Source organism: Protopterus annectens, chromosome 11.part0 (genome assembly GCF_019279795.1).
Source record: "Protopterus annectens isolate FY-2018-M chromosome 11.part0, PAN1.0, whole genome shotgun sequence".
In the NCBI taxonomy this organism is placed as follows: Eukaryota; Metazoa; Chordata; order Ceratodontiformes; family Protopteridae; genus Protopterus; species Protopterus annectens.
Genome location: NC_056745.1, coordinates 1187057271 through 1187071468, shown reverse-complemented (window position 1 = coordinate 1187071468; position 14198 = coordinate 1187057271). Strand labels below are relative to the sequence as shown.

General features: G+C 36.7%; 1 protein-coding gene across 1 annotated transcript in view; it reads right to left on the bottom strand.

Moving 5' to 3' along the window:
• Nucleotides 1-2196, bottom strand: part of PRKAR2B (protein kinase cAMP-dependent type II regulatory subunit beta) — a 1491604-nt gene extending 1489408 nt beyond the window's left edge. Inside the window, exon 1 of the mRNA XM_044088539.1 lies at nucleotides 1480-2196. Within this exon, the coding sequence (XP_043944474.1) occupies nucleotides 1480-1741 (262 nt within the window). The 5' untranslated portion in view covers nucleotides 1742-2196. The remainder of the gene's footprint in view (nucleotides 1-1479) is intronic.
• Between the last annotated feature and the right edge of the window lie 12002 nt (nucleotides 2197-14198).

The window sequence follows — 14198 nt, the reverse complement described above, 5'->3', positions numbered from 1 at the left end:
CTTATTTAAATCCCTACTGAATCAGAAGTGAGCTTTTGGCTCCTGCCCCCATACACACGCACATGCAATTTTATAATTTCCTGTTGGACACAGGTATTTCTTGCATTTATCAATAAGATGCACTTCACACCCAGCAGTCCCCCTTTTACAGGTGTAACCCAGGATAGATCACTGCTATTCCTTGCTTCAAAGATCAAGTTGGACAATTTTAGAAAGCAATATTACTACAATAACAAATAAACAAAAAGTATTTTCTAATCAAAGAAAAACATGGCAGCTTATTATAGAAAGAACACAGTAGACTTGTACAACAAAACTAAGGTCTGTTAACCACCATGCCAACTTGCAACACAGTATAACTCAACAAAATTGAGGATAGTAAAACAGTATTAAGGGTGGAGCTGCCTCCTAAGCACATTTATGCTCTGTTTTGCAATATGCTGAAGTAGATGAGGAAGCTTTATGTTCTCACTTTTGCATCTCATAAAATTCTGGTGACTAACACTGGCATTTTTGAGAGAGATGAAAGGAATTTTGCCAATGCACCTCTGACTTTTTAATACAAGGTCATCTTTTAGTATAACTAGGAAGGAGACCCTTTACTTGGCAGTCATTTCTGCTAAATCCCACCTAAAATATCACCTCAAATACCCCTCTAGGGCATGGCCATAGAAAAGAAGCTAAGATGCATTTGGAAAGAAAATGCAAGACATCGCCTACACAGAACATCAGATTTACATATTCTAAACACTGACAGAAAATCAAATATATACTGTATCTAAAGCAAATAATATAGCTTCCTGAGACAGTCATTCTTCAAAAGGCACCCACATTCCTCTCCTTAAAAAATGATCCAAAAGTACAGTTGAGCTTTATGTGTGCAACACATGAGCACATCATTGGGTAATTGCATAAACTATCCCAGCAGCATGATTGCAGGGGGCTGAACATCAATTTCTGATTTGAAATTCAAACGGTGGAATTTGCAATAGAGGGAGACGTGGTCACTGTGAAAATAAATACTTGCATCAATACTAAAACCTGATAAAAATGTCAGTTTCTACCACGTAGCCTTTGGAATTTAAAACACCCAAACTATAACCTCAGGCATGACAGACATACGCATCGAGTCTAAGAGGAAGCATCCTGCAGCAACCACCACCTTTTTTTTGCAGTGGCACTTTGGAGCTCAATGAGATAAAACAGACACCTAGACACCGGTGCAGAGTACATGAAGCCGAAACTTGGTCAATGCCTAAATAAATATCCACCAATTTCACCAAATAATTCATAAAGCTCTCTTCCAACATACAGATAGCGGCAAACAAGGAAAGGCCAACTAAAACGGTGTCGCTAAACGTGTTAATCCAAAATGCTTTAGGATACTGGATTGCATATCAGTTTTTTTGTCATGGCCAACCAAAAGCCATCTGGTTCTGCCCAAACGTTGCAAGTGCTTGTTCAGAGGTTTAATAATACCTGTAAATTCTTCTTCATCCTCGTCATCTTCCCCGTCTTCCGAATCTGTCTGCATGGGTTCATCGGCAAAGTTAACCCCTCTGGAAGGTCTGAAAGCGGTGTTCCTCTCATGGCCGAAAGCTGCTCCTTTACTTTGATTCTCTTTCAATTTGGTGAAGTACTGCAAGGCGAATTCGAGCAGGTCACCCGGCTGGTTTCTCAGCACCTCCACGGTAAAGCTCTGCAACAGCTCAGTCAGTCCTGCAGGGATTTCTATACTCATTCCTATAGCAATCTAAAGTAGAAACTGGACAAAAATAACAGATCGGCGATCCCTTGTCGAATATGACACCGCCAATTTAACACGACCCTAACTCCCTTGGTGCAGCGCTATTTCATTGCAGATCTGACGTGGGCTGATTATTAGTATGTTTTAGGTGTCTTAAACCCCAATCTACAAGGACAGTACCCCAGTCGGATGATGTCTCATGATGGTTTTCCCCCGTCGGTGTTTTCTCTTCTCCTTTCAGTGCGGACTGACAACAGCACGTGGTACCATGTAGCATCTCTGCATGGCTTTCTAAGCAGGGGAACCACGCGCATGTGACCCCCCGAAACCATAGCAACCTCCCATAGGAGATTTGCGTATGAGCTTTTATGCGCCCCTTTTCCAGTCCCTCATTATACAGTGAGAAAAAAAAAGCACAACTGAATTATTTTCAGCCTCGAGACTTAGGGACGTATCTGCACTTAGCCCTCTTGTAGCATAATCCAAACTGCCCCATTCATCTTGTCTTCCCTTTCATTCGTGGCTTTGCAACAAATGCCCGAGTGGGGTAATCTCTCATATGTGAATTTATATGTAAAATAATAATTTCATTGAGAAAAAAAAATGTTTTTATAATCTACAAGTGGAAACATGGCACTGATGTAGGAACTTAATAAAGGTAAGTGGTGGTAGTGGGGTCCTTCCTAACCAATTTAAATAGTTAGAGTTGCTGGTACCTTGATGAAACAGTTGGCGTAACATGTTTCACTCTCCTGAATTGCTTTGATTCTGTGTGTGTGTGTGTGTGTGTGTGTGTGTGTGTGTGTGTGAGAGAGAGAGAGAGAGAGATCGAGAGAGAGAAGAAAACATAGGAAGGATTTTTCCCTTTCTTTTCTTTCTGTGGCATAAAGACAACTTTCTTTTCTTGCAAACATTTGCTGGAAGTCTAAGTCATAACCTATGACTCTTGTTGCAGAACACCGCTGGAGCTTTATAAATAAAACAGTTCTTTCTTTCTTTTATAACACGAAATGGTAAAACTTCAGTTTTTAAAATGAAAAGGTATTTGGATCCGATTAAGTTTAAGAGTACAGAGGAAACATGACAGTAAAAGTGGAAATGTGGGTCTGCTGTTAACATCATTCTCATTCTTCTGTGTAAATATTTACCTGCCTGCCCCAAAAATAACTGCATCCCATTCCCACTTGCATAAAATAAAAGATTTACGTACATTTTCCTACATTAAAGACTAGAATGGCAAGACTAGAAGTGCTAAATGATACACTGGTCTTTTTTCTTGTAATATTTATATAACAGAGAAACAAGAAACAGGGACTATGTTTTATGATCCAATGTTCGATTCAGCAAACCTCTGATCATCAAAGACAAACCAGCAAATATTCACTTCATTGAACATTCACTTCAGCAAATGTGTTAGACAGGGAAACTAACTGTGCCCCCCACACCCACCCTAACTATAAATACCAACCGGTCTATATCAGTTCATCGAAGGTTCATTTCTGCAAACCTTCGTTCATTGACCCTAATACAGCAAACTTTCACATCAGTGAACGCTCAATTCAACGAATGACTTACTCAGGGAAAGGAATGAGTTTCCCAGCATTCCGACTGTCACACAAATCACACTATTTCAAACCCACCCAGTTGGGGTCTGTGCCCCCCACACCCTCCCTAACTATATATATCAACTGTGAGATCACACTACAGTGGGAAACAGGGCAAATTTCTTATGATGGCCAACTTGTTCCTTTCTCTGGGTAAGTCGTTCATTGAAGTGAATGCTCGCTGATGTGAACTGTGATGTCCGGCTAATATCCCACCAGACTGCCAACGATATTGTGATGTCCCCCACTTAATACCTGGGTCAATATTTAAGGAGACCTCAATCCTCACCACTGACTCCAATGTGGGAGCATCACAGAAAACACCAGCTCACAGAGCACAGAAGAGCAAAATTTCACAATTTCCCTTAAGAGCACAACAGGAACACACTTCCTGGGACTGGAATATATACCTCTGTCTACCTCAACTGTAATCCTTTATCATACACTTCAGAGCAATGTGTACCAGTTTAAGACCTCTGACTCACTCACACTCAAAATAAATTCAAATCTCACACACTTACTTAAGGGAAGCTTGGCACAGATTTCTAGCTGTGTCCCCTCACCAGTACAAATGGTAAACACTGCCACCAGTGTCAGAGAGCTCTACATGCCCTTCAAAGGGTGATCAATTATTAAAAATTAAATATCAAAATAAATGGTAGCTATGACCAGAAACAGCCAGGCATTCGAGGTGACCTAGGGAGTAGCAAACAGCTAAAAGCACTCTCTAATCTCTAAAAAAACACACTGATTTTCCAGCCACAATGTAAAGTAATGAAAAACATTTAATAAGTAAAATGATTACAAGAATGAAAATCAACAACTTTCAATAAACACCATAATTCAGTCACCAGAAATATAGAATTAAACTGTAGGATAGAAGTCCATCATCTTAGAAAAATTCTGTTTAAATAACCAAACTTTCCTAATCTAACTAGAAAATACTGTCCCTGATCTAATCTAAAAACATAACAGCAAGGCAAAGGCAGGCTTACAGTTCTGGTGAGTCCTTTGGGTATCTTTTGCACAGCACTGTAACTGACTTCAACTCTTCACTAACTGCTCAGCAACTTACTTCAGCAGTCTATTTTATATTCTAGGTTAACAGTCTCAACTGTCACATTTTAAAAATAACAGTCAATTGTTTGAAAATGTTATTTTCCTGTCAATTAGCTGTTGAAATAATCACCTAGCAACCAGGAACATTCTAATGGCATAACCCACTGTTCAGCTGATTCTCCACAAACACTTTATACTTTAAAATCTCCCTCACAAACGTGCAATTAGAAATATATCAAAACACTGGCAGATTTTTTAAAATATTTTCTATAAGCAGGGAGATACTCAACATTTTGAAAACTTATTTACATGTTCACAATTAGACATGCTGTCATTCAATACAAGTTAATCTGAGAATATACACAAATCTCCTGCCAGACATGCTAACATAGATTACAGTGTTACATTTTCTTCACATCCCCCCTTATGACTTAAGAACGATGTTCAAGTGACCCTTGAAAACCGATGCTTGGGAAAAATGGGTCTACTTGGGAATATTAACCCACTCCCCCCTTGGGAAATCCATCCACATTGGCATTATTAACCCTACTGTGATGTTGTATGTTCATATCATATGAGTGCAATCCTAAACTCCACCTCAGTAACTTGGCATTTTGCTTACTGACCATATTAAGCCATGCTAAAGGGTTATGATCTGTGAGTAGAGTGAATTTTCTCCCATAAAGATTGGGCTGCAGCTTTTGCAATGCCCACACTATGGCCAAACACTCTTTCTCCACAGCTGCATAACACTCTTCTCTTGGTTGGAGTCTACAGCTCAGATATACCACAGATGGTCTTCTCCTTCTGCAGAAACTTGGCTAAATACAGCCCTCACCCCATAATTAGAAGCATCTACCTGTACACTAATCTGGACTGGCTAACACAGGGAGTCCTCACAAAAATCTCTTTAAGTTTATGGAATGCCTGTTCACAACCTGTAGTCCACACTACTTTGTTTGTTTTATTCTTCCTAGTTAGGTCAGTAAGGGGTGCAGCTATGGTACTGTAATTGGGCACAAATTTCCTATAGTACCCCACTGTCCCTAAAATGCTTTCATTTGTTCCTTAGTAACAGGAACTGGCTAATCTTGAATAGCTTCCATCTTGACAGGTTCTGTCCTAATTTTACCACTTCCCACTTTGTGTCATAAGTAAGTGACCTCTGCCATACCCACTTGACATTTACTGGGTTTAATGGTTAATCTTGCCCTACTGAATCTATCCAAGACCTCCCTAACATGTTCGTCTGCAAATGCCTGTAGCATAGTCTTCACCGTAGAGTTTACCCTCTCCACAAGGCCATTAGTCTGGGAATGGTAGGGTAGTCTTTAGATGATTCATCCCACAACACTTCCATAGACAAGTCAGTAGGTCTGACATGACGTTGGCACCTTGGTCAGTCAGTATTTCCTGTGGAAAACCTACTCTGCTGAAGATTTCTAGCAAAGCATTTGCCACCTTCTCTGTCTCAGGATATATGGTAGCATAGTCTACTACCATCAAGATGTATTTCTTTCCTGTAGAACTTGGAGTATTCAGGGGTGCCACATTATCCTTGGCAGAGTTCCTTTGAGTATTGTGACTCTGTGCTCTCATCCTTTGTCCTATTCATGCTACACAAAAGGACTGATGCAAAATAGGTAAGTCTCCTAGCAGACACCTCTGTAATAATATCATCCACCAAAGTGGTGGAATACTCCCTATATACAAACATATTTTTCAAAAAATTACACTCCTTAGAAAATGTCATAATTTGATATCATCCTAGAAATCTTTACAAACTGCCCGTTCACTATATTTTTTATCAAGGGAGTGTAATTATTAGTGAAATGTAGATAGGAATTGCTAAAAGACTTTTTTTCTGTACACATTGGAAGATATTCCTCGTTTATTCTGATTTTCATTAGGCTCTGCATCCAACAGATTGATAAAATTGCAATACTGTGTATATGTGAGGATTTAAAAGGGGGAGATGTGTTAAAATAATTCATAAAAATGTTAGCTTATCCATACCATCAGATTGGAAGCTATTCCTCTTTCATTCTGACCTTTGTTAAGTTCTGCAATCAACAAGTTAATAAAAACATAAGAATAAGTGTACTTGAAAGTTAAAAAGTGGTAGGTGTGTTAAAGTAATCCATAAAAATAGTTAGTTCATGCACAGTACCAAACAACACAATACAAATGTCATCCAAGACTCTGACATATATTTTTTTCTGAATCTAGCCATTTCTGATGAAAGAACTACCTCCTTATCCAATATGTAAAATATGAAACTGACAAAAATTGGAGATGAGCCAGCTCACATAGCTACTTCTGATACCTGTTTAAACAACACACCCTCAAAGGAAACAAAGTTATTTTCAAGGACTATCTCCATATAGTCACATATTAAATCAACATCCACTCCTTGCAGAAATTGTGATTCATAGAGCACATGCCTAAACCAAACTAGAGATATATCATAATGAATAACTGTATACAAGTTCTATATATCAGTTGTAACAAACAAATTTCAAATTTCATAGAATGGAAAAAGTCCAAGAGGTACTATGACTCTTGAAGGACATTAGACAAAATATCTAAAATACTTTTCAGTTTTGTTTCCACCAACTCTGCTAGTGTCTCAGTTTTGCTACCCTTAGCTGAAATTATAGGTCTAAATTGTGGGTTATTCAGATTTTTGTGAGTTTTTGGGATCCCAAATATATGCTTTGTTATTGGCTTTTTAACCTGTAAGAAATGATGTGTGAAATCCAGCCACAAATCTATTTTATTATAGGCCACTCTCATTTCATTTATAGGCGCGTGTCTATAAAAATCATCACTGTCAACCATCAGGTTTATGCTGTTAATATATTCATCTGAATCCATAAAACTCCTCCCACACACCTGTATCAGGTTTCATAATAGGAATGCTGCCACTTAAAATTGTATAATTTGGCACTATATATGGTAGTCTTATTATTGCCAACTTCAAGAGAATCTTACTTACAGATATTCCAAAATGTTCACTTATGCAGTTTAAGTGGCATGCATTACTAATGGTTTCAGACAGACCAATTTAAAGAAAAATGTGCTTCTGGAATCTTCCATGATCCATTTGATGGTGGGAATAAAAACCTTCATTGTCATTGGTCTGACATAAAATAGTTCACTCCTAGTATTCAGCGCTCCATTTCTTGAGTGAAGAGTGTTCATATCATCTTGATTCTGCCCATGGATGCCTGTTAATACCTCAAATAATGGAATGTCATGCTTCTGTTTATATCTAAATGACAAATAATTTACTAATGCATTATGCAGCTAATCTTCCACATACAATTGTATAATTTTGTGTATTTGTAACCCCTTTCTGACTTGGAGAAAATCATCCTGATCTAAATTATAAACATAGTACAATAAGCAAATGAATTCTTCAATGCTGAAAAATACTAGACAGTTAAAAATCCTTCATCAATACTCATCATACATTAAAAATCACAACTTAAATAATAAAATGTTAAGAATCACATGATGTCATACAGCCAATAAACCAACATTACCAATAAAACAATTATCTCAGGCACATTTGTTTATATTTGAGAACAGGTTTTAAAGAAACAATTTTTTAATGCCTGGTAAGGATCAGCTTGCAAGCGCAAAATCCATTCATATTCTCTACATTCTAATTTATTATTTAAATCCCCAGCCCTAATATTTTTAGAGAGCATATCCATGACTCTAAAAGTAAAATGTTTATCATTGCCTTTCTCTTTCTGATGTCGAGCTAAAGAGTTAGTTGTTGTATCCCTTCTCATTTCAGATCTATGTTCAACTATTCTATCCTTCAATTTTCTAGTAGATATTTCAATATAAAAAACAGTACATTTTTTACATGTTACTATATGTAATATTGGTAGAATTGCAAGTGGCAAAACAGGGGCACTTAAACTGTTTACCAGTGTCAGGGTGTATAAAATGATCTTCAGAATTAATTAATTCACAACTAGAGCAATTATAACAGGGAACTGTCCCAACTCTAGAGGACCTAGATTGTTTAGGGAAAGACATATCCTTATCACATAAACATGTTTTTAAACTGGTGCAATTCCTATAGGAAAATTTAGGAGTATTGCTTATGTATTCTCTCAGTTCAGATAAAGATTTTAAAATACACCAGTTGTTCTAAATAATTTTTTAAAATTTCTTTACTACACCTACTATATCTAGTGGTAAAACATAAAACATCTTTATGTTCAAAAGATCTAACCATGCTATTAGGATTTTGAGTAGTCCTAAAATAAGGTTGTGCTTTTCCATTTCTATCATTAACTACCTCATTAAAACTAGCTATTAATAAATTATCAGTATCTCCTCTAACCCTAAATTCCTCAGTTACCGCTTGCATTTGGTTAAAGCATCTATCATAATCAGTATTTAACTTACTGATCCATACATATTGTCCCTTTACAATTCCTTTAAATACATGTTCAGCATGCATACCATTTTTATGTAGATATTGATTCCTACGAGTAGGTTTCTTATAAACACTAGTTTGCACACCCAAACCATTATAAAAAAGATCAATATCCAAAAAATTAATCCTGCTTCTGGAAAACACCATCTTAAACTTTAAAAAATCAGTTGTAGTATTAAGAAAATCAACAAAACTTGATAATTCAACCTTATCTCTCATCCAAATAAAAAGGACGTCATCAACAAATCTTTAAAAAAAAAAACAATTTTTGATTTATATATGTCCGGACCATTGTACACATATAAATTCTCTCACTTATTTAACGTAAGATTCACATATGTATTTGCAATGGGAATACCCATTGCAACACCTGATATCTGAAGATAAAACTTATCAAAAATAAAAATGTTGTTCTCTAGTACAAGTAAGAAAATTTCACAAATAATTTCAATTTCCCTTCCAGATAAATTATGTTAATTCAGTAATTCCCTGATAGCAGAAATGCCATAATCATTAGGAATAACTGTAAATAGTGACATTATGTCCATTATAACAAAAATAAAATCATCATAATCATGTTCATTAAACCAATCAGATATTTGTGTTAGAAAATCACCAGTGTTTTTGATAAAACTTTTCATGTAAACAAGATATTTACTCAATGTATCCTGCAAGTACATAGACAGAGGTTCAGTGGCCCATCCCCTTCCTGAGACAAGGGGTCTCATAGGGGAATCAGTTAAATGTTTATGTATCTTAGGCAGGCCATACAAAACAGGTGTACTAGGACAGGGGACAGTATAATAATCAAAAAGATCAAGAGAAATCCCTGATTTCTTTAATGTTGCTCTGGATTCCCTGATTTCACTGATTCTGTGGGGGCTCTGCTGATTTCGCTAGCCATTTTGTGCTGCCTGATTCTGTTGAAAGTTTATACAAAATCTTCAAGTAAAAGTAAATGTCTGTGGACAGGGGAGCATGCTTATGTGAGAACCACCTGCAATACGGAGAGTAGGTCTCCTGATTCTGTAAGCCGGGAGCTTACTTACTACTTATTCCTATTTTCAGTCCGCAGACTCACTACTAGTATGACTTCTTACCTATTTTAATCTGGTTGGAACCTTTTTTTTCAATTAATTCTGCTAAGTGTCTACCTATTAATCCTGCTGTGACCTGAATGACTTTATTAATTGTGCAGGGCTTTCCTAATTTTGTTAATCCTTCATCTCTTCCAATCCTGCTTATGTTTCTCTCATGTTATTACAGTTAACAAGGCAACTGAATCTAATATTTTTTTTCTGTCTTATATTTTTTAACACTGTTATGCTTACATTGAGTAATTCCATGGACTCTGATGTGGTTCCTGGTTCTGCAGATTTTTTAGTTCTGTGGAGGCCCTTGACTCCATTAATTGTTATAGGATCCCCAAAAATTAAAAAAAAAAAAAAAAAAACTACTAAGCAGTCATATGTTTGATTTTGGAATTCGTTACTGTGAAATCATGTTCAACTTGATTTATTTAGTAAATTGTTTACTTGTAGCAAAAACAATAAATACCTAATTTTGTTTGCATGATTAATTAAGTAAGTGATTTTATTTCCTTAGCATTTTGCATTGATATAGAAGAAAGTTACATTTGAAAAAAAATATAATGATTTTAGACTATTCTGTACCATACTGAGCTTGGGATAGTTTTTGTTTACACTACCTATGATAGTATTTTATTTATTTATTTAACATTTTTAACTGGGGAAGTCCGACTTGGAACAAAGCCAATTTTCAGTGGAGGCCCAGGGAGAAACGCTCCAGACACATGTCTTTGTAATGTGGGAGGAAACCAGAGCACCCAGAGGAAACCCACATGAACTTAGGGAGGACATGCAGACTCCACACAGAAGGCACCCCAGCCAAGAATTGAACCGGAGAACCTCTTGCTGTGAGGCGACGATGTTACCGCTGCACCACTGCACACCACCAGTATATGAAATCATATTTTGACTACTGAGCATGCACTGTATGATAGGTTTTTTTTTTTAGTTAAGGTTTATTTATTTATATAATTATTTGTTTATTTTTGCTATGGTATTACTGCAATATGCCTGCTTAGTCCAAGTATGCATTTATATTACTAAATGTTGCTTACGTATGCCAAGTATGCAGTTAGTACTTTGTGCAGTCTTAAACCTTTGTGTGCTGTGTGCATATATGACTTGTATAAGGGGCTCTTGGCTTTGATGAGTTATGAGAAATGGAAGATGATGTGTAACAGTAATGATAGAAATAATATTTTGAGAAAATCATGGAATTGTTAAGCAAACCTTATCATTTCCAGGTGGATGACAATAGATATCTGAGGACGTCTTTGTCTAATTAGCTACAATGGTGTGGTATGCAAGTTTATACAAAACCTTCAAATAAAAGGGAAGCTCTGTGTCTTCTGTTGACAGAGGTATATACTTATGTGAAAACCAGGAGACATGGATTTATTAAGTAGGGGAGGGAAGAAAGAGTCCATTGGATGAAGGACAGGAAGGGGAGATGTTAATGGAGAGGGATAGGAGAGAGCGGAGGAGCTAAAGAGAATGATTCTGGATGTGGTGTAAGGAGTGAGGGCATCAGTATTTCATGCAGCTCACTCTTTCTTTGGCTGTCTCCTGGGTGAAACTTACTGGGCTTCTTAAAATGTTAACATTGGCTCTGTCTATAAAATGTTCAGTAGACCTTTAGTGCGAAGTAACTTGTCATTTAAACTGCAAAAAATATACAATGACTCAATCATTTACAGAAGCTTTCTAATAATTCCAAACAGAAGTAGAGCACATTGATTTTATATTTTGTATTAGACTTTGTAGTGGTATTCTCTTTCCTGAAGGTTATATAATTCCACATGTTATACCTGTTGTACATTTTATTCCGACTTGCCATGCTTGAAAAGTAGCATGTGCTTTTCACCTGGGGATTCTCCCACATCATATCTTAGGGAACTGGTAGGTCAGTGGAAAGACAGAGCAATTTTGCAGCAAGATTCAGTAATCGGTGTTGTTTTTTTTACATTTTAACATATTTGATAAAATTATTTATTTTTCATACATTAAAGCCTGAATCTTGCTCTCTTGATATTTGTTTCATTTTAGCATGCCAGTGAACCACCAATGTATTTGGCAACATTTCTCTGATGTTTAACTTGAGATGATTTCACTACAATCACCAACATTTCTAAAACTACAGAGAAACCTCTATGAAAACTGGAAATTGTGGTTTTAGGCTTTTAAGCTGTATCCCAGTGAGAGTACACAAATACAGTGTGCAGTGTTCTTTCTTGTCACTGTCAAATATTTATGATATTTAACACCTTTACATTAAGAAAGGAGGAGGCAGACAAGACTTTTGTCTTAGAAAGTAAATCTCAAGCATATTGGAAGCCAGCGGAGAAATTTAATTCTGCGTTGTAGAAACCTTTCAAACTTAACGGAAAATTTTTTACTCTGTCTCTGCTTTCTGAGTTATTTTAACACCTCAAAATCACTCTCACTGCTTTTTATAGAATGTTAATATGATATGTTTAATGTAAAATGGCTATCAATGGGACTTGACATATCAACATGATCTTATTTTTCTTCAAGCTTTTCACTTTCCCATAATCCATTTCATGTCTGCTGCATAACAGTCATGCTACAAGTAAGGAAGTAGTGGTGTATTCCCATGCCATTGACATATAATGCGATACATGTCAGTCACTGTTATCTTATATACCTTCTGTAACAGGACTGCTTCTCTTATTTCTTAAATGACCCTCATTTGTGTGTGTCTCAGGGTTTGTTTTATAGTATACTATGGAATTATACTGCTGCAACCAAATCAGTTGCTAAATTGCAGGCCTTTGTTCAAAGTATCTTTTTGTAGTCCAAGATGAATTGACAGCTCCTTTCCTATACTTTGCTAAATGTACTGATACTTTTCAAGAATTACAAAAAAAAAAATTGAATTTGCCTTAAAGTGCATGCATGCATGCATGAGTGTGTGTGTGTGTGTGTGTGTGTGTGTGTGTGTGTGTGTGTGTGTGTGTGTGTGTGTGTGTGTGTATATATACCTCATTGATGGCTTGTCTGTCTTTGAATTGCATTGTAATTATTTGTAGCTAGTAGTTAAATTTGATTCTGGCACCTATTCACTTTTGGCTAACTAAGTGCGTTTTTACATTAAGAAGAATTGGACTTCAGTTCTAGCGGCAGTAGAAAGGTTGTCTGGTTTGAGTTGGGAAACATACACAGAGGCTTAAAGTGATTGAGTTGGGATACACTCAGGTAGGCTTAAGTGAAAATTATTTGTTGTAGCTAGTTGTGTGATTTGTTTCAGATACTGTTTCACTTTTGGGTAACTAAAGTGTGTTTTCACATTAAGAAGACTGGAACTGCAATTGTAGTTGGAGTACAAAGGTAGCCTGGTCTGTCTGAGTTGAAAAACACTCAGGAAGGTTTAAACCGACAATTACTTGTTGTAGTTAGTTGGTACCTTTTCATGTTTGGGAACCAACATGTGTTTTTACATTAAGAAGTTTGGGGCTGCAATTCTAGGGGCAGTAGAAAAGTAGCCATGTCTGTCCAAGTTGAGAAACACACAGGGAGGCTTAAAGTGAGATTTTTTTCCCCAGGGACTTCGTTATTTGGTGTTAATCTGCACTTGAGAACTATTTTGCTATGCTTTTATATTAATACATTGCATGACCATCCATCTTGTGGCAGTAGATGTTTACCTGGTCTTTCTGAGTTGGGAAGCACTTCAGGGAGCTGAAAGTATAGTCATTTATTGACCAGAGGGCTTAGGAGTTACTGTTCACATTTTTTTCTGTCTGCTGTAAATTAGGCACATTTGTGCAGTGTTACTCTCTGTTCAGTGGTGGTTAGCTGTGCTCTGTACAGTAGCAAAAGTTTAGTTTGTAAAATTTATTTATAAAGCTAGTATTTGGGACTTTAACCTGTAACACACAAAGGCTTTGAGCAAAGCTAAGCTTAGGGCAGCTAGTTAGTGTGTCAGACAGCAGTAATACCAGACCATAGCACTATCTAACATCTAGCCTTTACCCTAGACACCATTCAGGTGACACCCCTGTAAAACCAGATCCCTAACCCATAATAGCCCAATCCTAATACAGATCCTGACAACATGCATATACAATTTCCCAGTGTCTTAGTGGCCAGCTGTATAGATATGGGCATCTTGAGACAATGTAGCAATTGTCTCATGTACTCGGACAACCTTTTAATCTTTAAAGAAACTAACACAGTATGTGAGAGATGTACATTAATAACTTCCTTGGAGGCAAAAA